This window comes from Anolis carolinensis, unplaced genomic scaffold (genome assembly GCF_035594765.1).
Source record: "Anolis carolinensis isolate JA03-04 unplaced genomic scaffold, rAnoCar3.1.pri scaffold_14, whole genome shotgun sequence".
Classification (NCBI taxonomy): domain Eukaryota; kingdom Metazoa; phylum Chordata; class Lepidosauria; order Squamata; family Dactyloidae; genus Anolis; species Anolis carolinensis.
In genome coordinates this window covers 9,042,063-9,069,961 of record NW_026943825.1, presented here as the reverse complement: position 1 = coordinate 9,069,961, position 27,899 = coordinate 9,042,063, and the positions used below count along the sequence as shown (strand labels likewise).

The following is a 27,899-nucleotide window of genomic DNA, read 5'->3' as shown; positions in this document are numbered from 1 at the left end:
TTGCCAAGCTCATTCATCGCTATGATAAGTGCCTAGATTTGAATGGCGACTATGTTGAGAAGTGGTATTTGGGTGTGACTTTCACCTGCATATGGTAAATGTTTTCTCCTATACTTTTTGAGGACGCAAGCGGCAGAGTTTTGTGGGGAAGAAGTTGCCAAGCTCATTCATCGCTATGATAAGTGCCTAGATTTGAATGGCGACTATGATGAGAAGTGGTATTTAGGTGTGGCTTTCAACTGCATATGGTAAATGTTTTCTCCTATACTTTTTGAAAAGTGCTTTTCTGTCTTTTCATTTGAAGTTTGATAACCTCTCCCTGCATTCCATCTCTCCCAGTGGAGCCTGGATGGTCATCTGTCGGGAGGGCTTTGATGGTGTCTTGGCAGAAGGGGGTTGGACTGAATGGCCCTTGGGGATCTCGTTGCCAAGCACCGTCGTGAAAGTAACACAACCACAGACCTCCAGGCACATCTCTAAGTCTCTCTTTATTATCGAAACCCGTCAGGTACAACGACCAAAATAAAATGAGATCCTTTTAAAAAAACTTCCTTGTGATATGAAATCTACAAGCTCCGTACACTGAGCGACGGCTGAGTGCAAAGGTGATGAATCATGGTCTTTGGTGACTAGATCGCACGCTCGCAGGCACGCACACCGGCACGCACACTGGCGCCCACCTCTCGCACGACGGAGACACGCAAACGCACACATACAAATCCTACTCGCTGCGGCAGACCCTCGAGGTTTCCCTGCAGAGAGGCTAAAGCGCAAACAGACTGATCCTCTCTTGATATGTGAGTGCAGGTCCCCTAGACACCAGCACAGATTGGGGAGGGGGAGAGGAAGGATGGACCCGTGCCTCCGGCAACCAGGAAACATTGCTTTTTGTGACAGGGAGGTTGGCCACAGTAGGAGAAATGGCCATAGTTTGGAGACATTGCTTTTGGAGGCACCAACGCCCATAATCCCCTGATCCAGGCTGCATCTACGCTGCCATAACAATGCATTATACCACTGGTTCCCAAACTTAGTTGGCCTACCGCCCCCTTCCCAGAAAAAATGACACAGCGCCCCCTGGAAAAGGGGCGTGGCTCCTGCTCAAGAGGGCAGGGCTGAGCCTCTCCCCCAGTCCAAGATGCAGGGCTAGGAGGGGAGGTGGGCGGGGCCACAAATGGGCGGCCAGGACTGGGATGGGCGGAGTTACGAGCTCTGAGGCAGGGCTGAGCTTCTATCCCTTTCCTGGACACAGGAGGTGGGGCTAGAGGAGGGGGCGGGGCCTCTTCCCAAATGCCTGACGGGGCTGGACCTCTATACCCTGCCCCCGTATTCTAACAAGCACCTCAGGGGAGGTATAGAGGCTCAGCCCTGTCTCGTGCTCTTTGGAGGAGGCCCCGCCCCCTCCAGAGCCCCGCCCTTTCGTCCTAAAAGGCCTCTCAGGAGAGGTATAGAGGCTCAGCCCTGTCTCGCGCCCTTGGGAAGAGGCCCCGCCCCCTTCCCAGCCCCGCCCTTTAGTCCTAAAAGGCCTCTCAGGAGAGGTATAGATCCTCAGCCCTGTCTCGGGCTCTTGGGAAGAGGCCCCGCCCCCACCCCTAGCCCCGCCCTTTAGTCCTAAAAGGCCTCTCAGGAGAGGTATAGATCCTCAGCCCTGTCTCGGGCTCTTGGGAAGAGGCCCCGCCCCTCCCCAGCCCCGCCCTTTAGTCCTAAAAGGCCTCTCAGGAGAGGTATAGGCTCAGCCCTGTCTCAGGCTCTTGGAAGGAGGCCCTGCCTTGTTCCCTAGCTCCACCCTCTGTGTCCCAACAAGAGCCTCAGGAGAGGTATAGATGCTCAGCCCTGTCTCAGGCTCTTGGGAAGAAGCCACGCCCACTCCTCTAGCTCCGCCCCCTGTGTCCTAACAGGCGCCTCTGGTGCTCAGCCGTCTCCGGCACTTGGGAAGAGGCCCCGCCCCTCCCCTGACCCCGCCCTGTGTCCTAATAGGTGCCATCACTGCCCCCCTGGATCGCTCCAGCGCCCACCAGGGGGTGGTAGCGCCCACTTTGGGAATCACTGCATTATACGGTTGGGGTAGACCAGAGCTTTCCAAACTGTGTCAGCGTGTTGCATGAGCGTAAGGAGAAACCTCTGCAACTATGTGAAATAAGCAATAAATGGAGCCCCCGGTGGAGTAGTGGATTAAAGCCTTGTGACTTGAAGGTTGGGTTGCTGACCTGAACGCTGCCAGGTTCGAATCCCACCCGGGGAGAGCGCGGATGAGCTCCCTCTATCAGCTCCAGCTCCATGCGGGGACATGAGAGAAGCCTCCCACAAGGATGGTAAAAACATCAAAACATCCGGGCATCCCCTGGGCAACGTCCTTGCAGATGGCTTATTTTCTCACTCCAGAAGCAACTTGCAGTTTCTCAAGTCGCTCCTGACATGAAAAAAAGCAATAAATTATATATATTATGATTAATTTATAATATCACAAAGGACTGCCACCTCACCCGCTTCATAGGAAACCTGCTACAAAACAGGAGCTTTTTTTGGTGACTTTTGGCAGAACAGCCTGCCACAGGGGAGCATGCTTGCTCCATCCATGTTCAGTGTTTACACCAATGACGGCCCACTGCCAGAAAGGACAGAGTTTCATCTATGCTGATGATCGTGGCATCACCACCCAAACTGAGAGCTTTGAAATGGTTGAACAGAAGCTCTCCGAAGCTTGAGGTGTTCTTACTGCCTATAACAGGGAAAACCAACCGATTCCTCATCCATCCAAAACGCAGGCCTGTGCTTTTCACCTTATGAACGGACAAGCATTTTGAGCTCTGAGGATGACCTGGGAAGGAATCTGATTGGAGCATTGCAGCACACCAATATATCTGGGAGTCAGTCTGGACCGTGCTTTGACTTGTCGCGAAATGACGCATGTCCAAAATAGCACGACAGGTTTGGAAAGCTCTGGTGTAGACCCACAGAGAACCAGCCTGTGTGAGGCCGCACACAGTTTTTGCAATGCAAACCTACAAGAGAAATCTAACACAACAAAATGAACCGCAAGCACAACTCTGGATTGAAGACAGGCCTTCTGCACCCGGCAAAGAAGACACTGGTCTAGGAGTCCCCCAAGACTATGTTCCCAAATATCTTCCAACTGCATGTCTATATGGGAGTGACAGCTATGGATGCCTCTACCTGACTGACGTTTTGGAATGTTTTTGAACCTGTGTGAATGACAGAACAAGGAGGCGCTCCTGCTGGGGGAGCTCAAAGAAAGGTCCAGGAAAGAGAGGGAAGCATCAAGGCAGAGCTGGCTGTTCTCTTTCCACTGCATCTCACCGGGATGCCTTGGCCGGTCAGCATGAGCTACCACAGGCTCGCTTGACCTTAAAGATGTCCCAACGCCAGCAAGCAACACAATGTGACAAATAGATGGCCTACCTCTACGTCAGGGAATCGAGCCTAGCCACAACTCAAGAGGAAGGGGAGGTTGGTCCTATTGCCGGCTGCGACAGGAATCAACCCATCTTTCAGGGTTATTCTGAGTTTTCCAGGCTGTATGGCCTTGTCCCAGAAGCATTCTCTCCTGACGTTTCGCCCACATCTATGGCAGGCATCCTCAGAGGTTGTGAGGTACCATGAAAATGTACAAAATCTGGTTCCCAGTATTAAAAAACTCTAAAATCAGGACAGTAAATAAGGAACAACACTTTGAAAACAGAGGAATTCCAGACATGAACCAATCAGGGGCAGCTAACACCTCCCAACAAAGGATTCCCCCAGGCAGGAAGAAGCCATTGATGCTAATTAAGGTGATTAATTACAACATTCACACTGGCTTCCAACAGACAAGAGTTCTTTAGTTCTCCCACCTTGGACATCATTCTAAAAGGTAAAGGTTTCCCCTGAAGTTAAGTCCAGTCATGTCTGACTCTAGGGTTGGTGCTCATCTCCATTTTTAAGCCAAAGAGCTGGCGTTGCCCAAGTTCAGGTGGCCAGCATGACTGCATGGAACGCTGTTACCTTCCCGCAGGAGCGGTACCTATTGATCTACTCACATTTGCATGTTTTTGAACTGCTAGGTTGGCAGAAGCTGGAGCTAACAGTGGGCGCTCACGCCGCTCCTCGGGTTTGAACCTGGGACCTTTTGGTCTGCAAGTTCAGCAGCTCAGCGCTTTAACACACTGAGCCACCGGAGGCTACAAATATATAAAACCCACCCAACAAAGGATTCCCCCAGGCAGGAAGCAGTCAGGCTTTGAAGCTGCAAGGCTATTTGATGCTAATCAAGGTGGCCAATGGCAATGTTTACACTTGCCTCAAGCAGACACAGGCTCTTTCATTCTCCCACCCTGGGCATATATAACCCCCTCCCAAAAATGGATCCCCCAGGCAGGAAGCAGCCAGGCTTTGAAGCTGCAAGGCCCCCTTGTTAAATTTTCCAACAGACCTCATGACCTCTGAGGATGCGTGGCATAGATGTGGGTGAAACGTCAGGAGAGAATGCTGCTTAATTACCAGACAGCCCGGAAAACTCACAACCACTCTGCGATTCCGGCCACGAAAGCCTTTGACAACACAACCCTTGCTTCCCCCTCCCGAAAAGGCTCTCAAAGTGGGGACACAAGCATTGTACAGTGCGGTGGCAGAGGCATTGGAAGGGAGGAAAAGAGAGTCCGGGGAGGGAGAAGGCGGCAGCTAATCCGCCCTAACATGGCTAAAACAGAAAGCGACACCTTTTTGTCACACGAAATTTGGCCACACCGAACGCACGTCGCAAACTATGGGTTCCTGGAGAAGACGAGCAGGGCGCTGGGTCTCCCATAAGGGGGGAAAGGGGTGCTGGCTTTTCCTGGAGAGACCCCAAAAGACACCCCTTGACCAACATGGCAGTGTTTAGGCACAAGGAGGGGAGTGGGCGGCTACCCTGTTACAACCCTTCGTTGCTGGTGATGGGCATTGGATTGGCAGTAAGGACAGGGGCAGAGTCCAGACCAGTGGTTCCCAAACTTATTTGGCCTGCCGCCCCCTTCCCAGAAAAAATATGACTCAGCACCCCCTGGAAGGGGTGGGCATGGCTTAGTGGGGTGGGTGTGGATCCTGCTCAAGAGGGCGGGGCTGAGCCTCTCCCCTAGTCCAAGATGTACGGCTGCGAGGGGGAGGTGGGCATGGCCAGAAATGGGCAGCCAGGACTGGGATGGGCGGAGTTACGAGCTCTGAGGCAGGGCTGAGCTTCTATCCGTGTCCTGCGACGCCTGCCAGGACACAGGAGGCAGGGCTAGAGGAGGGGGCGGGGCCTCTTCCCAAGTGCCTGACGAGGCTGAACCTCAATACCCCGCCCCTGTGTTCTAACAAGCACCTCAGGGGAGGTATAGAGGCTCAGCCCTGCCTCAGGCTGTTGGAAGGAGGCCCCGCCCCCTTCCCTAGCTCCGCCCTCTGTGTCGCAACAAGCGTCTCAGGGCAGGTATAGAGGCTCAGCCCTGTCTCAGGCTCTTAGAAGGAGGCCCCGCCCCCTTATCTAGCTCTGCCCTGTGTCCCAACAAGCGTCTCAGGAGAGGTATAGAGGCTCAGCCCTGTCTCGGGCTCTTGGGAAGAAGCCATGCCCACTCCTCTAGCTCCGCCCTCTGTGTGTTCTAACAGGCGCCTCAGGTGCTCAGCCCTGTCTCTGGCACTTGGGAAGAGGCTCTGGCCCCACCCGTGTCCTAATAGGTGTCATCACCACCCACCTGGATCGCTCCAGCGCCCACGGGGGGGGGGGGGGGGCAGTAGTGCCCACTTTGCGAATCACTGGTCTAGACTAATGTCCCCTCTTCCAACCGGTTATGGGACTTCCCATTCAGAAAAACTGGAAAAGGGACCCTTAGCAGATACAAAAATAATCCAAAGATATAGCCTTTTTGTACTGCTTGGCTTCATCCATCCAAGGGCAATCGCCACCCTTTGCTGACGGACCCTTTACAATTGCACAATGCCCATAAACACGTAATTAGGATCCATCTTGGGGAGTCTGCAGAAGAAATATTCCCCAAGACGGATGGGGGAATATTTCCGAGCAGAGAAGCTTAACCTATGGCAGTAGCAGCAAGATCAAGTCGGCCTGATTGACCCAAATTCTCTGGGCAGAAGAGACATCATATAAATAAATATATCTATCTATCTTTTCGGGGGGGGGGGGTGAACATGTGCTCTCTTCCTTCCCCCAGGGTTTCTACTGTTACACACATTCACACAAGACATCTGGAGATGCGTATTGCACAAATTCCGGGTCAAGAAAGGGAGAGAAGTATCTCTAAACGATATTTCTCAATTCAAAATATTCCTAAAAGGGAGATGGCAGGAGCACTTGTCCAGGAGTGTCCTCCAAGTCATTTGCCGGAGATCATGGCACACTTTCTGTGGTGGGCTCCTTGGATCGCACAGATGGCAGGTTCCGGGCTGGTTTGTCAACAGCGGCTCTTCCGAAGGGGAGAGATTCTAGAGCAGCTTGATTTTGGAAATCTATCCCTTTGCCATTGCCTTCTTGTTGCAGGATGCCCCAGGGGAACTACAAAGCCCACAATCTGCCTTTGGAAGCAGAGGTCACTCCCATCAGGATGATGGAGGGGATGGTAGCCTGGTTCCCCTCCAGGAAGGGGCGTTGGGCGCTCTCTGTAGGGAGATGGCTTTTGCCCCCTTTCCACTGGAGACCCGTCCTCTCCCTTCATGCCGCAGTCCTCACCGCCCCCAAGGCTTGTTCCGACCGGTTGGCATTCCTCCTTCCGACACGAGGAGCTGCAGGCCTGCCTGGCAGCGGCCTCACATGTTGGACGGGAGCTTCGGCTTCCCAAGGTCTACGTCGGGGCTGAACGCCACGGAGCCCTTGCGGGAAGGGGCGGTGGGGTGCCGGGGAGTGGAGGCCGGGGACTGCGGGGTGCTGGCTCCGCTCATGGAGCGGCTGGAGCCCTGCGGCGGAGCGGGAGTGCCGGAGGGTGGCCTGGCCAGGAGCCCCGGGACCGAAGGGGAGGAGCGGTGCGTCAGGTTCCCGGCGGACTTCCTGGCCGGCGGCGGGCAGCCCATGTCCGCCTGCTGCGTGAGCCGGTTGGGCAAAGAGGGCTGAGAGGCCGAGAGCACCCGTAGGTCTTGGGTGAGGCAGCCCACCGGAAGGCCTTGCGTGCTCCGGTGCCTCACCAGCTGCTGGGGCTGCAAAAACAAGGAGATGTGGGACCCGGTGGCCCGGGAGAGGCTGTAGTGGAGAGTCCGCCCGGGTGGGACCGAGGAGGCGCCAGTGGCCGCCTGCTGTAGCAGCGAAGTGGAGACCGAAGTGCCGCGGGACTTGGAGAGCTGAGCCTGAGCCTGGTCTCCCTTCTGGACCGGCCGAGGGATGGCCGCTCCCAAAGGGCCTCCCCGGGGTCCGGCGCTTTCCAAGGGCGACCCGGACTGGACCATGGGAGAGGACGGGGAGTCGGCCGCAGGCGTCTGTAAATGGGACGGGGCCCCCGAGGCAGGAGAGCTCACTGAGGAGGGCCGGGAGCCGCCCAGGCTGGGCTGGGAGCGCCGCGGGTGGCGAGGGATGAGGACGCCGTCCGGCGAGAGAGGGCTGGAGACGGAGGACGGGGGCAGGAAGATGTGAGCCGCGAGGCTCTGCTGGTGCGTCAAGGCAATGGCCACATTGGTGGTGGCGGCGGCCGTCTGGAGCGGGGCATGGACCAGGGGCTCCCAGATCACGGGCTTCCCGCTGAGCTCGCGCCCCGTCATCACCGGCGGGAGGTCCTGGATGTTGTGGGCCGTGTCCTGGTCATGCTTGACAATCTGCTGGATGATCTCATTGTTGATGGTGCTGGAGCTGTGCTCGGCACGCTTGCGCAGCAGGATCGAGTTCTTCTTACCTGTGGGAAGGTGGAAAGAGAATCAAAAAGGAAGAAAGGGCTCTTCCCAGACATCAAGGGAACCCCTGACCGCACAGGGAAGCTGATGGCGGGACACAACCTGCAAACTATCTACAGACCCACTAAAATAATAATAATGATAATAATGATGATAATGATAATAATGATAATAATAACCTGCTTTTATTGAAATCAAAAATCAGAAACCCCTCAAAGCACAACAAAGAATCAGTACAAGAAAACCGCACTACAAACTAGAGCTGACAGCTGGCACAACAAAACATTGAATGAAAAGTTCCTTGACATATCTATCTTGCATATCTATCTTGCTTGCATATCTATCTTGCTTGCAGTGTCATACTATGTCTTTGTGTCAATAATAGTAATAATAATAACTTTATTTTTGTACCCCGCCTCTATCTCCCCGAAGGGACTCGGGGCAGCTAACATGGGGCCAATAATCTATATATATAAAATGATAAAGTTGTTTGCGCAGTGACTATAACAACAAAACTAAACATCCCAGAAATACGAAATTTGGCAACACAATGCAAAAGGCTTGCCACCAGGTTACAACAACACAACCACACCACAAAACCACAATCCAGACCCACAAAACTCACAACAACGCATCATGCGATAACAACACAACTAAACGCCCCAGAAATACAAAACTTGGCAACACAATGCAAAAGCCTTGCCTCCCAGTTGTAACAACACAACCACACCACAAAACCACACAGGACCCACAAAACTCACAACAACGCATCGTGACTATAACAACACAACTAAACGCCCCAGAAATACGAAACTTGGCAACACAACGCAAAAGCCTTTCCTCCAGGTTGTAACAACACAACCACACCACAAAACCACAATCCGGATCCATAAAACTCACAACAACGCATCGTGACTATAACAACACAACTAAACGCCCCAGAAATACGAAACTTGGCACACAACTAAACGCACCAGAAATATAAAACTTAACAACACAACGCAAAAGCCTTGCCTCCCGGTTGTAACAACACAACCACACCACAAAACCACAATCCGGACCCACAAAACTCACAACAATGCATCGTGACTATAACAACACAACTAAACGTCCTAGAAATACGAAACTTGGCACACAACTAAACGCCCCAGAAATATAAAACTTGACAACACAACGCAAAAACCTTGCCTCCCGGTTGTAACAACACAACCACACCACAAAACCACAATCCGGATCCACAAAACTCACAACAATGCATCGTGACTATAACAACACAACTAATCGCCCCAGAAATACGAAACTTGGCACACAACTAAACGCCCCAGAAATACAAAACTTGACAACACAACACAAAAGCCTTTTCTCCCGGTTGTAACAACACAACTACACCACAAAACCACAATCCGGACCCACAAAACTCACAACAACGCATCGTGACTATAACACAACTAAACGCCCCAGAAATACAAAATTTGAACACAAAACGCAAAAGCCTTGCCTCCCAGTTGTAAGAACACAACCACAACACAAAACCACAATCCAGACCCACAAAACTCACAACAACGCATCATGACTATAACAACACAACTGAATGCCCCAGAAATACAAAACTTGGCAACACAACACAAAAGCATTCCCTCCCGATTGTAACAACACAACCACACCACAAAACCACAATCCGGACCCACAAAACTCACAACAATACATCGTGACTATAACAACACAACTAAACGCCCCAGAAATACAAAACCTGGCACACAACTAAACGCCCCACAAATACAAAATTTGGCAACACAACACAAAAGCCTTGCCTCTCAGTTGTAACAACACAACCACACCACAAAACCACAATCCGGACCCACAAAACTCACAACAACGCATTGTGACTATAAAAAATACAAAATTTGACAACACAACTCATCCACCTCCCCAATCCCTTCATTCACACTTGGCCTCCAAAAAAACAATTACAATAATAACAATGACAACAACAACAACAATAAGAATCAACACCATCACAGGCAAGAAACAGCCAGGCACTGAGGCTGAGAAGCCAGTCAGTGCTACAGTGGGTCTCCAAAAAACAATACAGTAGCATTTAACTTATCCAACCTTCATGACCACTACAACAACAACAATAATAAACACCTACACAGGCAAAACAAAAAAAAGAATATTGTACCACAATAAAAATATAAACCGCACTCAGCAGAATCAGACATTACAATTAACAACAAACCAAAGACAACAGGGATCTCAAGCAATTATCAATCAACACAAAAACTGAAGAAGGTAACAGACTTCAAATACTACTACAGTAGAGTCTCCCTTATCCAAGCCTCGCTTATCCAAGCTTCTGCATTATCCAAGCCATTTTTGTAGTCAATGTTTTCAATACATCGTGATATTTTGGTGCTAAATTCGTAAATACAGTAATTACTACATAGCATTACTGTGTAATGAACTACATTTTCTGTAAAATTTGTTTTATAACATGATGTTTTGGTGCTTAATTTGTAAAATCATAACCTAATTTGATGTTTAATAGGCTTCTCCTTAATCCCTCCTTATTATCCAAGATATTCGCTTATCCAACCTTCTGCTGACCTGTTTAGCTTGGATAAATGAGACTCTACTGTACTAATGTGAGTATAAAGAAAGGTGGAGGTCACAGCATAAATACAACCTAATGTAGACTGACCAACACCACCAGACTAAGCCACAGCAACGCGTGGCTGGGCACAGCTAGTAAATCAATAAAACAAAATAAAATACAGCAAAGGACAAGAGGGATCCTCTCACCTCTGCAGGAGTCTACCATATACCATGTAGATGTGGACAAGTCTAACACAGGGATCACCAAACGCAGCAGCATTGCCCAAGCATGGATCAAGGAACACAAAAGGCACTACAAACTAATTCAACCAAAGAAGTCAATCATAGCAGAGCACTTGATGAACCAACCTGGACTCAGCATATTATTTGAGAACACTGAAAGGGTGGATCACTCTAACAACCACCATGTTGGACAACACAGGGAAGCCACTGAAATCCACAAGAGGTATGTGGACGATCTTAACAGAAAGGAGGAAACCATGAAAACAAACAAAATCTGGCTCCCAGGATTTAAAAACTCCAAAATCAGGACCATAAATAAAGAACAACACTCAGAAGAATTCCAGACAGGAAACAATCAGGGGCAGCTAATACCTCCCAACAAAGGATCCCCCCAAGCAGGAAGCAGCCAGGCATTGAAGCTGCAAGACTATGCAATTCTAATCTAGGTGGCCAATGGCAACATTCACACAGACAAGAGTTCTTTCTCCCACCCTGGACAGTCCACAGATATATCAATTCACTATTTTCATCCATGCAACCCGTGCTATCTCCACCCGATGCCACATTTCCCGCTTGCTCTCACTCCGCTCCTCACCTATGCGGTCAAGTCGGTCCATGGCCACAGTTTCAAACGCCCGGCGCATCATGGGGTACTCCTCCAAGACTTCGTTGAAGTTGTCCACCGAAAGCGAATAGAGGCGGCAGTAGGTGTCGGCACGCACGCTGGCAGTGCGCCGTCCGCGGGTCAAGAGGCAGATCTCTGTGGGAGCAAATGGGGAGAAGAGAATCAGGCTTGTTCTGGAGAGGGCTGCTGATGGAATTCATAAACCTTGAAATGCCACCCAAGGGTTCTTTGTGTTCTCAAAACCTACCCCCAAAGTAGGAGCCGTCGGAGAGCTTCATCTCCTTGGAGCCGCGGGTGAGAATGCTGACCACGCCGTGCTGGATGAAGAACATCTTCTTGCCCACGGTGCCCTCCCGGATGATGAAGTCCCCCGGCTGGAAGACCTCGAAGCGCAGCTTGGTCAGCATGGCCGTCACAAAGTTGGGGTCCGCGTTGGCGAAAAGGGGCATGTTGGCCACCAGGTTGCGGCAGTTGAAGTTGATGATCTCCTACGGGGATAGGACGGGGAAGGGAACCAGAAAACCCTCCGTCAGTCAATATAAGCAGCCATGGTTTGTATGAGTGTATTTGTGCAAAAATGGGGCTCTTTCCCAGACTCGTACCTCTTTGAGGGGCTCACTCAACTCCCCCAGGATGTTCTCCTCGTCAAACATCTTCCCCTGGTACCGGTGTTCATAGTACTCATGGATCCGTTGGCGAGTGTCTCCGGGTAATTTGTGGAAGGACATGTATTGCTCCACTTGTTTGTACTACAAAAGGGGACAAAGAAGGAGCAATTAATGAATGGCACAGTGTTGGCGGCTCAACTGTACTCTTTCTTGATTATACATTTTCAGAACTTGGAAATTTTACCTACATCTCCCAGGATCCCTCACCCAGCCTTCCAAGCTCATACACAACAGATATACAACTAAGTGACACATTTCTCATATTTGATTGTTTTTTTTAAAAAAAATGGTTTTGGTTATTATAAATCACCTGTGCAGGCAGAAACATTAGAAAGCAATATGTTAAGTAACTAAAATGTGGGTACGTCATACATTCTAGCCCAAGGAAATGTCCTCAAAGTGGCTCTCAACAAAGTTAAGTCATTAGAGCATTAATAATTTTTTTTTGAAACCAGGGTTAAAGATCCAGGAAACAGTCTCAAATTTTTTTTAGGATAATAATAATAATAATAATAATAATAATAATAATAATAATAATAATAATAATAATATACATTCTAGTCCAAGGAAATGTCCTCAAAGTGGCTCTCAACCAAGTTAAGTCATTAGAGCATTACTATTTTTTGATAACAAAGTTAAAAATCTTGGAAACAATCTCCACCTCAAACTATAACTCAGGATTCTTTAGGTTAATAATAACAACAACAACAACAACAACACGTTATACATTCTAGCCTAAGGAAATGTCCTCAAAGTGGCTCTCAACAAAGTTAATTCATTAGAGCATTAATATTTTGTTGATACTATGGTTAAAAACCCAGACAACAGTCTCCACTTCCAATTATTATCATCATCATCATCATCATCATCATCATTTCTCAGGATTCTTTATGATAATAATAATATAACAACAATAACAACTTGTGGTCTTGCATGGCAATTCTTCCATTTTAATGTGCATATACGTGCATAAAAACTGACCACTGCTGCAGGCCTAACAAAAGCTGGACTTGCTCTGCCAAAGCACAGTTCTTAACAAGGCAGTTGCTGCTCTGCACTGAGAACTGGGCCGCCCCATGCTCACCTTCTCCTGGTACTGCCGCCGAGAGGAGTCCAGCGATTGGATGAGCGCTGTGGCATGGCCAATGAACATGGCGTAGCAAGTGGCGCCCACAATCATGCTCAACATGGTCAGCCAGACATCGGTCATGCCCTCCGGTGCCTGCTGGCCATATCCAATGCACAGCATGTGGCTCATGGCCTTGAACAAGGCGTGGGAGTACTGCTTACCCCAAGAGTCATTCTATAGGGAAGAGAAAAGATCGGATTCGGCTCAGAACAATCATGTGAACAGAATATTGGTTACTGATACTTATCTTCAGACAAGTGTTTTGGATTTCAGATCCTGGAATGGATTTGTGTCAATATACATTATGAAGATTGGGCCCTAGCCCAAGGATATTTATGTTTTGTATATCTTATATGAAATGAAGGCCATTTATACACAATTATGTACACTAACCCATCGAGAAGCAAAGGGATCACTCTCCCATCCGCACTCACCACCATGTGGTTGATGGAGACCCAGCAGTCCTCAGGAAAGTCCTGCAACATGGGCACCAGGAACTGCAAGCAGCCATCCCAGTGGCACAGCAGAAGCATCATCCCAATGAGGTTGAAGATTCGCACCACGGCGCTGGCTAGGTCATAAGTCATGTGGAAAATCTGGATCAATGGGGTGCAAGATGAGGCAGTTAGTGGTAGAATGGCACCTGCCCCAAAAATATCCTACTTCTCCCCATATGGTGGTGGTTGTTAAAATTAATCAAAGGCATGGTGGAACATCCATGTTTTGGGATCTTTACAAAAAGTGGGCAGGGTGGGTGCAATCTATATATATAAAAGAGTGATGGAATTCGAGCACCGAGCAAAACAACAAAAGTAAAGGGCCCCCAACCTCGAAATTTGACAACACAACCCATCATCCACGCCTTAAGGTTGAAACAACACAAATTCACTTCACGCAGCTCCACATGGAGAGAACCCACAACGCACCATCGGTAGCCATGCCCGGGAGGGAAACAGAAAGTATAATGGCCGCCGGCAACAGGGAAGGCAGGCAATGGGAAAAAGCTGTCCCCTGGGTCCTAGCGCCTGCCCATCATCCGAATTATTTCTCTCCATATACTCTCCCTTCTACAATATCCAACCCATTTTAATACTCAATATTTTAAATATATGCTATCAACCATGACAATCAACACAATCTGACTCCTAATATTTTAATAAGCTTAAACTCACAACACCAAATAAAAAACAACACTCATAAAACACAAGAATGCCAGACACTAAACAATCACGGCCAGCTAACACCTCCCACCATCTGCCATGCAGGACACAATCCAAGCACTCCCAACAGATGGCCACTCAGCCTCTCAATAATAATAATAATAATAACAACAACAACATCATACAATCCTAACGTTTCTAATATACCGATGATAAAGTACTCTATACCCATTCAGAAAACCTACAACATCTCTTATACAACTCTTAATATACCGATGATAATGTACTCTATACCCATTCACAACACCTACAACATCTCTTATACAACTCTAATATACCGATGATAACGTACTCTATCCCCATTCAAAACACCAACATCTCTCATACAACTCTAATATACCGATAATAACGTACTCTATACCCATTCACAACACCTACAACATCTCTTATACAACTCTAATATACCGATGATAACGTACTCTATACCCATTCACAACACCTACAACATCTCTTATACAACTCTAATATATCGATGATAACGTACTCTATACCCATTCACAACACCTACAACATCTCTTATACAACTCTAATATATCGATGATAACGTACTCTATACCCATTCACAACACCTACAACATCTCTTATACAACTCTAATATACCGATGATAATGTACTCTATACCCATTCACAAAACCTACAACATCTCTTATACAACTCTAATATACCGATGATAACGTACTCTATACCTATTCACAACACCTACAACATCTCTTATACAACTCTAATATACCGATGATAACGTACTCTATACCCATTCACAACACCTAGAACATCTCTTATACAACTCTAATATACCGATGATAACGTACTCTATCCCCATTCAAAACACCAACATCTCTCATACAACTCTAATATACCGATGATAACGTACTCTATACCCATTCACAACACCTACAACATCTCTTATACAACTCTAATATACCGATGATAACGTACTCTATCCCCATTCAAAACACCAACATCTCTCATACAACTCTAATATACCGATGATAACGTACTCTATACCCATTCACAACACCTACAACATCTCTTAGACACCATTCATACTTACCTCCAACAGACAAAAACACCCAATAATCACAAATATTGTATATTCACAACCTTTAGGAAATAATATCCCCTAATGACGCAGCGTCTTCAACTGCTAACTTACTCAACTTCTCCAATGAAACGTCGCACGTTTGAATTCGAAAAACGGAGTCAACCCCCACTATTACCCCACCTTCTCCCAACCCAACACTTCCAAAACATCCAAATATCACTACATCCAATATCATCCAAATAAACAACCAAATATCAGTACTCCTCTGACACAAAACTAACAGCGCTCCATACAGTCATACCACCCACATGACCTCCAAGGACTCTACAAACAATGACACCTCTTCGACTTACAAATACACATGATCACCAACCCACACACTCACACACGACTGGACTTAATATCAGGAAAAACCCTTTACCCTTTACCTTAACTACCTCCAATTCCTCAATACTTTATTTCCCATACCACCAGACTTTGCCACAGCAACGCGTGGTCGGGCACAGCTAGTGGTAACTAAAAAAGTAACTTTTCCAAGATGGGGCTGGTACCAGACCCACCTCTTCCCACTGATGGATGTAGCGGATGAGACGGGATAGCCGGAGGAGGCGCAGCAGGCTGAGGATCTTGGTGAAGCGGACGATGCGCAGGGCCCGCGCGGTTTTATAGACGTCCGAATCCACCTGGGTCTCCAGGTCTACAACGAGGAAGATGTAGTCCACCGGGATGGAGGAAACAAAGTCCACCAGGAACCAGGTCTTGAGGTACTTCATCTTGATGGTGTGCGGGTCCAAGATGATCTCAGTGTTGTCTTCCACCACAATGCCGGTGCGGAAATTCAGGACCAGGTCGGCCAGGAAGAAGGTGTCGGAGAGGACGTTGAAGACGATCCACGGCGGGGTGTTCTCGTCTTTGAAAAAGGTGATGCCGACCGGCAGGATGATCAGATTCCCCACCATCAGCAGCAACATGATCAAGTCCCAGTAGAACCTGCAAAAGAAGCAAAAGGGGATGGTGAACACCGGACCCAGGCATGTTTAATTTTTTTTCTTTTTTTGGGAAACTGGAGAAAGACATCTGTTTATCACAGCATAATGCATTTCCTCAACATCGTATCTTGCATTACCATGCTTTGTTTTCTGACTGGTCACTGCAGAGTTTAATTTGCAAAGTCTGATTTCTGAGGCACAGATCTGAGGAAATCCCGTTGTGGGAGGAAAAACAGAGAATACACATTTTGTATTTACTTTGACACTCAGCTTCTTCCTACTTGTATTTTCTTTACCAATGTTCACTGCTTTGAGTCTCTTTAAGAGAAAAAAGCAATATAATAATAATAATAATAATTTTTATCATGTCAGAACTGACTTGTAAGTCATTTCTCACGTGAGAGAATTGCCGTCTACAGAGATATTGCCCAGGGGACATTGCCCAGATGTGTTACCATCCTGCTGGGAGGCTTCTCTCATGTCCCTGCAAGCTAGAGCTGACAGATGGTAGCTCACCCCATCTCGCAGATTTGAACCAGCAACCTTCAAATAGCAACCCAACCCTCAGGTCAGCAGTTCAGCCAAAACAAGGGTTTAACCCACTGCGCCATCGTGGGTTAATAATAATAATAATAATACCATATTTAATTTTTTTAAAACTACCAAGTCTTTCCCACGTAGGAAGAAATGTGAGATTTGGTCAACTCTTTAAAAATCAACTGGAAAAAAAGAATCACCCCCATTTGCAACAGCTACATTTAGTAGGTACGTATAATTATTCCCAGTATGGAGAGGACCATTGCATTGTCTCTAATTGTTATATAGGTGTCAAATATGAGGAGCCTCTTGAGGGGAAAAAAGATTTTTGAAAAAGGAGGGGAAAAAAGATAGGTGGCAATGTAATTCAGCAACACAAACAGAAAACGCACAAAGCCGGGTTTTGTGAGATGTGCCATTCAAATTCTAGAACATATACACACATATCCGTTCATTTCAATTTCTCCACTTTCTGACCCCCACCCTGCAAAAATCTCAAATTCTTTCCATCCTCGCTATGAAAAATATATCTTTTTTAAATTTTTTGTAATTTTTTCCTAAAAGATAACCTAAAGTAAAAAAATCTGCTTCATTCTTAAAAGTAAGAATGATCATAGTAATGGGCAGAAATCACTTTAGCTATCATGGCTCAATGCTACGGAATAATAATAATAAACAACTTTATTTATAACCCACTTCCATCTCCCCGAGGGGACTTGGAGTGGTTCACATTGGGACCAAGCCCAATCAACAGATAAAACAGTACGACGACAGCATATATAATTAAAACAATAATAGTAAAATAACATTCATAAAATAAATAGCGAATCGTGAATAAATAGGAATCATGAGAGCTGTTGCTTTTTGAGGTCTTCACCTTCCCTGCCAAATCATGCTGGTGCCTCACCAAATTACAACTCCCAGGATAACAAAGCCTGGCAATTAAAGTGCTATCAAGCTTCATTAATTGCAGATGCACTTTAGGTCAGTGCTATTCAAAGGAGTCATCCCTGGACTGCTGAGAGTTTCTAAGAAAGTGGAAGTCAGCGAGCACAAATTTAGTGCTGATCCCTGGAGAAAAAAATCTGATAGTCCTAACACATTAACTGGATTAAAAATACCACTCTAGGGCACTGTCCAATTACCGTATTTCTTTAATTCTAAGATGCACTCCCCCCTCCATATAAACACCACGTGTCTTAGAATCCCGGATGCTTTTTTATATATAGTGGTACTGAAATCAGTGTGTGTCTAATACTCGATGGTGTCTTAGAATTGAAGAAATACGGATATTTCTGAGAATAAAATAGCAATACATTAACATATAGGCAGCGAGTTAAAAATGCAACAATTCAAAAAACAATCCAATGAAGAAACAGGTGCAAATAAGAAGTCGGCATTAAGGGGTATGATATAGTAAAAGAGATGTGCAACGTAAGCAAATCCCAACCAAAGAGAGTAATAAAAAAGAAGAAAGCAAATGAGCACATGGGACAATCTGGAAAATAAATCCTAGAGAGAGTTCTGAGACTGGCTGAGATCCCATTCCAGGGGTATGTAGAGTAAGAGCTCATCCAGACTGGCCTGATATGTTATTTTTTTGTCCGTAATTAGGACATCTGTTTCCAAAATCCAAAGACTGTACTGATAATTCCAGAACCTTTCAGGCTTTCCCCCATGTCCTTTTGTTCCTATCAGCAGTACGGATTTTTAAAAAGCAATATAATAATAATAATAATAATAATAATAATAATAATAATAATAATAGTAGTATGTTGGCAGATTCCAACATACTATGACAAACATTCAATACTTTCTGGTTTGCCTTTCTGTTTCCTTTACCACCCTTCTGCATGTTTTAATAATGATTTATACCCTCTCTCCTTCCACTATTTTGGAAAGTTGTTCTGTCGGGAGAGAAGAAGCAGAAAGAAGAAAATAGGGTAAGGGATTGAGATTGCTCAAGTCCCTGCTCAATTTGAGATGCCAGAAGAGTCTCTTGTGTGTGTTTAGTGTCGACATACGGGGCGATCCCGTTCAGGGCAACAATTAATGAGAAAAAGATTATGCATTTTATTTTTTTGAAAAAATGGTAAGAAGCAGTGAACTAACTGGTTGCATTATTCCTTCTTGCCAGTCTGGACGAGCTCTTCAATATCCGCATGCAGAGAAGTGCATGCACACTCATGCACATCTCATGCACAAAATGCAACACAACCCATGGGCCGTGCGCAATGGCACCCATGCGCAATCAGCACCCCATGCGCCACTCCATTTCGGGAACCTGGAGCTGAGTGCCACGCTTTCAAACATATCCATTCGCTTCCGGAGGGGGACTTACGCCTGCGTAAGATACCAACACGATCCCGGTCATTATTTAGTCTGGAGGAAAGATGGTTAAGATGTGCTGTGAACGCCCATTTGAGATACCTTGTACCTGTTTGAATGATTTTTAAATATAGAAAGTACAACCTGGACTGAGAGTTTAAAAAAAATAAGGAGTTTGGAGACTGCTGATTAGTCATAGAATCATAGAATCGTAGAGTTGAAAGAGACCTCAAGGGTCATCTAGTCCAACTGGAAAGGCACTCAGCCTTCACTGTAGCTTCCTATACGATTCCACAGCTCTCATTGCTTTAGTCAAAGTCGCTCCAAATACTTTCTCTTTCTTTTTAAAAACCTTTACTGTTATCTCCTTTGAGCCACAGACATTGGACATGATTAAAAACTAAGATAATCCAAGAAACAAGATAACCCTACCCTGTGAGGGTTGACCAAACCACTTGGCCCGTTACAAAACGGAGAGAAAGTCTGTCATTATCACCAAAATGCATCTCAAAGAAATTTCCTTGTGAATGGCATCACAATCCATGTGCGAGTCGCTTGTTTTGTCCCAGGGTGGGTCAGAGCTCAAAGAATTAATACGCGGCAAATCTGTTTGTTTATTGACTCAAGATCGTTATGCGATCAACAATGCTTAATCGTATTTTACATCTGAACCTAAAGAGAAGGTCAAAAGCCAGTGCGGCGTAACATGCCATCTGTCAGGGATCAATGGACGAGTCCCAAAGGAAAAAGGAAAAGTCAGAGACACACAGAGCAGGAGGAGCAAAGGATTCCAAGAGTCGGGCCAAACAGTTCCTTCCCAACACTATATTTGCCTTATTCTCCCAAAAGGAGATAATAACAAGAACAGATGATGCAGTAGAGGAAATGTAGCATACAAAAGGTAAAGAGGCTATTGTAAATGAATTAACATCTCTAGGGCATGTGAACTACGTATATCCAAAGGTATTAAAACAACTGGCAGACATAAGCTTTGCTGTGATCCAACACTACAGCCCTGTGAGATAGGTTTACGGTAAAGGCAAAAGTTTTCCCCTGACAATAAGTTGAGTCACGTCTGACTCTGGGGCTGGGTGGACATCTCCATTTCTAAGCCGAAGAGCCGAGCCGGCGTTGTGCGTAGACACCTCCTAGGTCATGTGGCTGGCATGACAGCATGGAGCGCCGTTACCTTCCCACCGGAGCGGTACCTATTGATCTACTCACATTTGCATGTTTTCAAACTGTTAGGTTAGCAGAAGCTGGGGCTAACAGCGGGCACTCACTCCACTCACTCTGGATTCGAACCTGCAACCTTTCAGTCCACAAGTTCAGCAGCTCAACTTTTAACACCAGGTGTAGATTGAATAAAATCATTCAGTAAGTCTTGAGCCTGGATCGCCCTGCTTTAAAATTCAACACCGAAACAGCTACTCCACACCAATTCTCCATATTCACCAGGTTGCGCCGAATGCATCTTTTCTTCTCCAAGGTGCAGCCAAACCAAGGAATCAATGACACAATTGCCTCTGATTATCCAAGACATTCAAATGGTTTCCTTAAACAGTTTTTATGGTCCCAAGACTTTGGCTCTAGGCTTCCTGCTCAATCAGATAGATAGAGTCATAGAATCATAGCATTGGAAGGGGCTTCATGAGTCACTGAGTCCGACCCCTTGCTCAATGCAGGAAATCCAGCTAAACCAGGGGTCCCCAAACTAAGTCCCGTGGGCCAGATGCGGCCCTCCAAAGTCATTGACCTGGCCCCTGTCCTAAAATTTAGACTTAGAGATGACCTAAGTCTCAAACGACTTGAAGGCACACAACAACAACAATCCTAATTTTGGACTATTTCATCAGTCAGGCCCCCCAACAATCTGAGGGACCGTGAAGGGACCACTTAAAAAGGTTCAAACATATAGCCAACACCTGTAGGGAAAAGGTTCGCAAGGCTAAAGCGCAAAATGAGCTCAGGCTTGCCAGGGACATAAAAAACAACAAAAAAGGCTTTTTTGCTTACGTTGGTAGAAAAAGGAAGAAAAAGGAGGCGATAGGGCCATTGCAAGGAGAAGATGGGGTGATGGCGACAGGGGACAGGGAAAAGGCAGAACTGCTCAATGCCTTCTTTGCTTCGGTCTTCTCACAAAAAGAAAGCCATCTTCAACCTCAGCAACATGGAATGGACGAAGGATTGGGGGAAATCCAACCCCAAATAGGGAAACAAGTTGTCCAGGAACACCTGGCCACTCTAAACGAATTCAAGTCCCCAGGGCCAGATCAGCTACATCCAAGAGTACTGAAGGAACTAGCGGAAGTTATTTCAGAACCACTGGCAATTATCTTCGAGAGTTCTTGGAGAACGGGAGAAGTCCCAGCAGATTGGAGGAGGGCGAATGTGGTCCCTATCTTCAAGAAGGGAAAAAAGAACGACCCAAACAATTACCGTCCGGTCAGCCTCACATCAATACCAGGCAAAATTCTGGAAAAGATCATTAAGGAAGTGGTCTGCGAACACTTAGAAACAAATGCGGTCATTGCTAATAGTCAACACGGATTTACCAAAAACAAGTCATGCCAGACTAATCTGATCTCTTTTTTCGATAGAGTTACGAGTTGGGTCGATACAGGGAATGCTGTGGATGTAGCGTACCTGGATTTCAGTAAGGCCTTCGACAAAGTCCCCCACGACCTTCTGGCAAATAAACTAGTAAAATGTGGGCTAGACAAAACTACGGTTAGGTGGATCTGTAATTGGCTAAGCGAACGAACCCAAAGGGTGCTCACCAATGCGTCGTCTTCATCATGGAAAGAAGTGACAAGTGGAGTGCCGCAGCGCTCTGTCCTGGGCCCGGTTCTGTTCAACATCTTTATTAACGACTTAGACGAAGGGTTAGAAGGCACGATCATCAAGTTTGCAGACGACACAAAACTGGGAGGGATAGCTAACACTCCAGAAGACAGGAGCAGAATTCAAAACGATCTTGACAGACTAGAGAGATGGGCCGAAACTAACAAAATGAAGTTCAACAGGGACAAATGCAAGATACTTCACTTCGGCAGAAAAAATGGAAATCAAAGATACAGAATGGGGGACGCCTGGCTTGACAGCAATGTGTGCGAAAAAGACCTTGGAGTCCTTGTGGACAACAAGTTAAACATGAGCCAACAATGTGATGCGGCTGCTAAAAAAGCCAATGGGATTCTGGCCTGCATCAATAGGGGAATAGCGTCTAGATCCAGGGAAGTCATGGTACCCCTCTATTCTGCCTTGGTCAGACCACACCTGGAATACTGTGTCCAATTTTGGGCACCACAGTTGAAGGGAGATGTTGACAAGCTGGAAAACGTCCAGAGGAGGGCGACTAAAATGATTAAGGGTCTGGAGAACAAGCCCTATGAGGAGCAGCTTAAAGAGCTGGGCATGTTTAGCCTGCAGAAGAGAAGGCTGAGAGGAGACATGATAGCCATGTACAAATACGTGAAGGGAAGTCATAGGGAGGAGGGAGCAAGCTTGTTTTCTGCTGCCCTGCAGACTAGGACAGGGAACAATGGCTTCAAACTACAGGAAAGGAGATTCCACCTGAACATCAGGAAGAACTTCCTCACTGTGAGGGCTGTTCGACAGTGGAACTCTCTCCCCGGGGCCGTGGTGGAGGCTCCTTCTTTGGAGGCTTTTAAGCAGAGGCTGGATGGCCATCTGTCGGGGGTGCTTTGAATGCGATTTCCTGCTTCTTAGCAGGGGGTTGGACTGGATGGCCCATGTGGTCTCTTCCAACTCTACTATTCTCTGATTCTATCATTCTATGAGGACCCCTGAGCTAAACTGTCCCTAGCCTTCAACCACCTCTCTAGGCAGAACGGTAATATATGTATAGTTGCTCCTAATATGCTTGAAGTTAATGTACTTTTAAGAGCAAATCAGGGAGCCTCTTTACACAATTAGGAACTGTACTGTGTAAATTGAGATCTTCACCCTCATGGGGATACAAGCAGCATATGTTGCTCAGGAAGTGAACTGCAATGGAAACCTCCAGCTATTTGAGATAACAAGAACAGCAACAAACCCATAAGGAAGTGTGCCATGTTGAATATGTCCCCAGATTTGTTACGCCAACACAAGATGGCAATTCATTCTGCTTCAAAATCTGGTGAGATTTATTTCGACAATTTCTCTTTTTAAAAGAACAACAGTCACTTTCTAAACTTTATACTTCTAGAGCCAGATTCCAAAGTATTTTTTCAAAAAATGATTTTGCCTTCTTCCTTCCTTGTTTGACACAGCCTCTTGGCCAAATGAGCATCCCAGAACCAGAACGCATGAAACTTTGGTCATAACAGAGCAAGTTGGAAGCTGGAAAAGGGTTGTCCTACCCAGGACAAAGGCAACAAGGAAATCTTTACTAATTCAGTCTCCTCCTTCATCTGGTGCAGTTATAATAATAATAATAAAACTTTATTTATATACCGCCTTATCTCCCTGATGGGACTCAGGGCGGTTTCCAATCATAAAAACAACACATACATTACATAGCAACACAATAACACATTATTAAGCAAGGTAAAACAATACAATTATATAGCAATAAATAACACTTACACAACCTGATCAAGGGGACGGGAACCATAAACCCAATTATATTAAAGTGTATCATTTTAGGCTAGACAAATCTTGTGCAATATATCCAGGCCTAGAGATCAGCGGTATTCCAATGTAATTACTCAAAAACCTGCCGACACCACCAGGTCTTCAGTTCCTTAGGGAAATTGAATAATGTAGGGGATTGCCTAATCTCTTTTGGCAGTGCATTCCAGAGCCGGTGGGCCACTGCCGAGAAGGCTCATTCTCTCGTCCCCACCAGCCACACTTGAGACGGTGGTGGGAGCGCAAGGAGAGCCTCCCCGGATGATCTCAAGGTCCGCACTGGCTCATAGGAGGAGATGTGATCACGGAGATAGGTCACGAGCCCTCTCTCTAGCCCAGTTGTGATTACTGAGAACATTTTGAACCAGGATCTTGGGCAAAAAGGGGAGGAAGTCTTCTCAATCACCGTCTGCCTTTTGGAAGAGAAAATCCTAAGGACTGTCCCATCCCAAGATCCTGGTGGGATGCTTCTGCTGAACACGATCCTGCTGCCGTCTTCCTCCCAACTCCATTGATGTCCTTCTTGGGCCGGGGGAGTCCACAATCTGCACTTGCAACCTCCCAACCTGTCCGGTCCCTGCGCTGGGGCAACCTCCAAAGCAGCAAAAGGAATAGATTGCACCGGCAGGCCTGGAAGCACTGAAATCTCACAGCAGATGGCATTCAGGACCAGAGACAGCGCCAGAGGCCCAGAAGCCCAGCAGAGAGGACAGGAGTGAAGTTGAGAGGAAGGCGGTGGCCGGTAGATACATGGATAGACTACTGATAGTGAGCTATAGATATATGTATAGAGAGGATTATAATAAAGAGATATAGCTATAGAGAGATGAAAATAAATGTAGATAGATGAATGGATAGATTACAGATAGAAGGCAATAGAGAGATGTATGCGTAGATATATGATATAGAGATGAGGATAGATATAGCTATAGAGAGTGATGGTAATAGATATAGATAGACGTATGGCTAGATAACAGATAGAAGGCTAAAGACATAGAGATACAGCAGAGTCTCATTTATCCAACCTTTGCTTATCCAGCGTTCTGTATTATCCAACGCAGTCTGACTTTTAGTAGTCAATGTTTTTAATACATTGTAATGTTTTGGTGCTAAATTCATAAATACAGTAATTACTACATAACATTACCAAGTATTGAACTGCTTTTTCTGTCAATTTGTTGTAAAGCATGGTGTTTTGGTGCTTAATTTGTAAAATCATAACATAACTTGACATTTAATAGGCTTTTCCTTAATCCCTCATTATCCAACATTTTCACTTATCCAACGTTCTGCCAGCCTGTTTATGCTGGATAAGCAAGACTCTACTGTATGTATAAATAGATATGAGATAGGGATGATATTAGATATAGCTATCAACAGAGATGATAGTACAGATAGACACATGGATAGATTGCAGATAGAAGGTAATAGATATATTTATAAAACTAGATGTGCCCGGCCACGCGTTGCTGTTGCGTTGTCTGGTAGTGTTGGTGAGAACTTGTTGAGGTAGTGGTGGTATTGAATGTCTGTTGTATGGTTGTCTTTATGTTTAGTATGCATTTGGTTATTTGTGTACTGTGAAAGTGGTGAGGGTAGAGGGGGTCTATGTCCCTGTGTAGTATTGTATAGTATTTATACGTTGTCCATGTGTTGTGAATGCTTGGATTGTGTCCTGCTGCATAGTAGAAAGGGTTGGGCTAGATGGCCCTTAGGGGTCTCTCCAAACTCTTGGATTCTATGCTTTATTATTATTAATCTTTATCATCATTATTATGTAGAGGCTGGATGGCCATCTGTCAGGAGTGCTTGAATTGTGTCCTCCTGCATGGTAGAAGGAAGTTGATCTGGATGATCCTTAGGGGTCACTCCAAACCTTAGGATTGTATGATGATGTTGTTGTTATTATTATTAGTAGTAGTAGTATTAGTATTGAGGCTGGATGGCCATCTGTTGGGAGTGCTTGGATTGTGTCCTGCATGGCAGAATTGGGTTGGACTGGATGGCCTTTAGGGGTGTCTCCTAACTGTCTGGTGCTATGATTCGATGTGTATTATTATTGTGCAGATATTGGATGGCCATCTGTCGTTCGTAAATACAGTTAATTACTACATAGCATTAATGTGTAATAAACTACTTTTCTGTCAAATTTGTTGTATAACATGATGTTTTGGTGCTTCATTTGTAAAATCATAACCTATTTTGATGTTTAATAGGCTTTTTCTTAATCCCTCCTTATTATCCAACATATTCGCTTATCCAACATTCTGCCGGCCCATTTATGTTAGATAAGTGAGACTCTACTGTAGATAGATATAGCTATAGAGACCGATGATAACAGACATAGATAAGGGCATGGCTAGATTAGGGGTGGAAGGCAATACATAGTTGTATATAGCAGGCCTCCTGGGCCATCTTGGGCCTTCTTTCCAGGCGTTTTGGACTCCAGCTCCCAGAATGCCTTATGGCCTCAGGCCCCTTCCTTTTCCCCCTCAGCCGCTTAAGCGTTAGACTACAACTCCCATCCTATGTGGCGTCGTGGGAGTGGTGGTTCCTAAATATTTTTATTGAAGTTTTACTTTATAAGATAGAGTAAATTAACATCAAAAGGGTGAGAACATTTGATTGTATAGAAAGTAGGAAAACTGAGATTAAAAACGGATCAAACATGGGAGAGAAAGAGAAAAAAACCCAAAAGCCAAAAACAAAGCTAAAGTGGGTTATTGTATATATTCCAGGCTGAAGCTAAGACTAAAGCTAAAGTGTCCATATTTATATAAAAAAGAAAAAAAAATCTGAACAAATGGTGATATAAAAATGCAAAAGTACTTGGCAAAGAAACACACCAAAAAGCAAAAGTAAAAAACATTGGCATTAAACACTTCAAATAAAATCGCTAGGTTAGAAGCAGCTGACATTGGAAATGCTCTAACAAAGAACTGCCAAAAACTGTTAAAGTTAAACTAAACAATCATTGTTGTTCCAGTACGACAGTTGGAAAATAAAATAATAGTAATAATTAATCTTTTCCTTAATCTCTCCTTATTATCCAACATATTCGCTTATCCAATGTTCTGCCGGCCCGTTTACGTTGGATAAGCGAGACTCTACTGTAGTAATAATAATAGGATTTCCAAGCAGTATGTTATCATTTGGTTAACAGAGAGATATAGAAGAAGAATATAACGTGCATTTATGATAAGTCTATATTTCATTAAGGCTAGTAATAAATCATGTTCTTACTCCTAGAATAGTATATTTTTGCTTTTTAGTACATTAAAAATACTTTGTAATGTAATTTCTTAGATGGTAGAATATAAATGCCTGCATTTCAGGCAGAATTATCCTATGGTCTGTTGTATCACTTTTTTATTTCAAGAACATAATAAAGCATAATAAATTATAATAAGCGGCTGAGGGGGGAAAAGCAGGGGCCTGAGGCCGTGAGTCATTCTGGGAGTTGGAGTCCGAAACACTTGAGGGGAAGGCCCAAGTGGGCCCAGGCCTGATCTAGATTTAGAGAGAAGGTTCGAGGCCCACCGGAAGTCGCTGTAGGGGTGTATGATCCAGGTGCCGGCGGACTTGACGCGCTGCTGCTCGATCTCGACGGCCTTGTGGCTCCCGAACATCCGGAGCGAGAACTTGTTGACGGCGGGCTGGAGCAGGGCCCCGAGCTGCCGCTGGACGAAGGTGCCCCCCGGGGGGAGAGGTTCGGCGGCGGCCGCGGCGGCCGAGGCTAGGTCGGCGGCCACGATTTGCTCGGCCACGCTGGCCCCGCTTCCTCCGCCAGGCCGCCCCGGGGCCTCGCCGTCCAGGGCCGCCTTCCCGCTGAGGGGATCCATGGCGGCGGGCTCCCTTTTCTTCTCCTCCTTCTCCTCAACCAGCGGCCCTCAGCATCCCCTCAGGAGACACAGAGAGAGATGGAGAGCCGCGTCGTGGGCAGGGCACAGGCCCCACGCGCGCCGCCTCACGCGGGGCCGCGCATGCGCTCTAGACCCAACCGGCGCGAGGCGGGCAAAAAAGGAGGAGAGAGGGAGTCAGCG

At 46.2% G+C, this 27,899-nt stretch overlaps 1 protein-coding gene across 2 annotated transcripts; it reads right to left on the bottom strand.

The window, feature by feature from the left end:
* Positions 1 to 469: 469 nt before the first annotated feature.
* hcn3 (hyperpolarization activated cyclic nucleotide gated potassium channel 3) lies at positions 470 to 27,899 on the bottom strand. Of its 2 annotated transcripts, XM_062964886.1 has the most exons (9): positions 27,397 to 27,459; positions 19,232 to 19,272; positions 15,925 to 16,354; positions 13,537 to 13,698; positions 13,058 to 13,276; positions 11,908 to 12,054; positions 11,553 to 11,793; positions 11,276 to 11,440; positions 470 to 7,844 (listed from the first exon to the last, which is right to left on the bottom strand). In XM_062964886.1, the coding sequence occupies exons 3-9, from the start codon at positions 16,333 to 16,335 to the stop codon at positions 6,775 to 6,777; spliced, it is 2,415 nt and encodes an 804-aa protein (XP_062820956.1). In that variant the 5' UTR covers positions 16,336 to 16,354; positions 19,232 to 19,272; positions 27,397 to 27,459; the 3' UTR covers positions 470 to 6,774. The 2 variants fall into 2 exon arrangements, with proteins under 2 accessions (XP_062820956.1, XP_062820954.1); XM_062964884.1 differs by lacking the exon at positions 19,232 to 19,272 and having other exon boundaries at positions 27,397 to 27,899.

What these genes read in the sequence shown, in the direction of transcription:
- hcn3 (XM_062964884.1), bottom strand. Translation starts at nt 27,698, where the DNA reads ATGGATCCCCTCAGCGGGAAGGCGGCCCTGGACGGCGAGGCCCCGGGG. An exon ending in CACCCCTACAGCGACTTCCG is followed by an intron (nt 16,355 to 27,396) that starts GTGGGCCTCGAA and finishes CTTCTTTTGCAG; the next exon opens with GTTCTACTGGGACTTGATCA. An exon ending in GGACCGACTTGACCGCATAG is followed by an intron (nt 7,845 to 11,275) that starts GTGAGGAGCGGA and finishes ACCTTCCCACAG; the next exon opens with GTAAGAAGAACTCGATCCTG.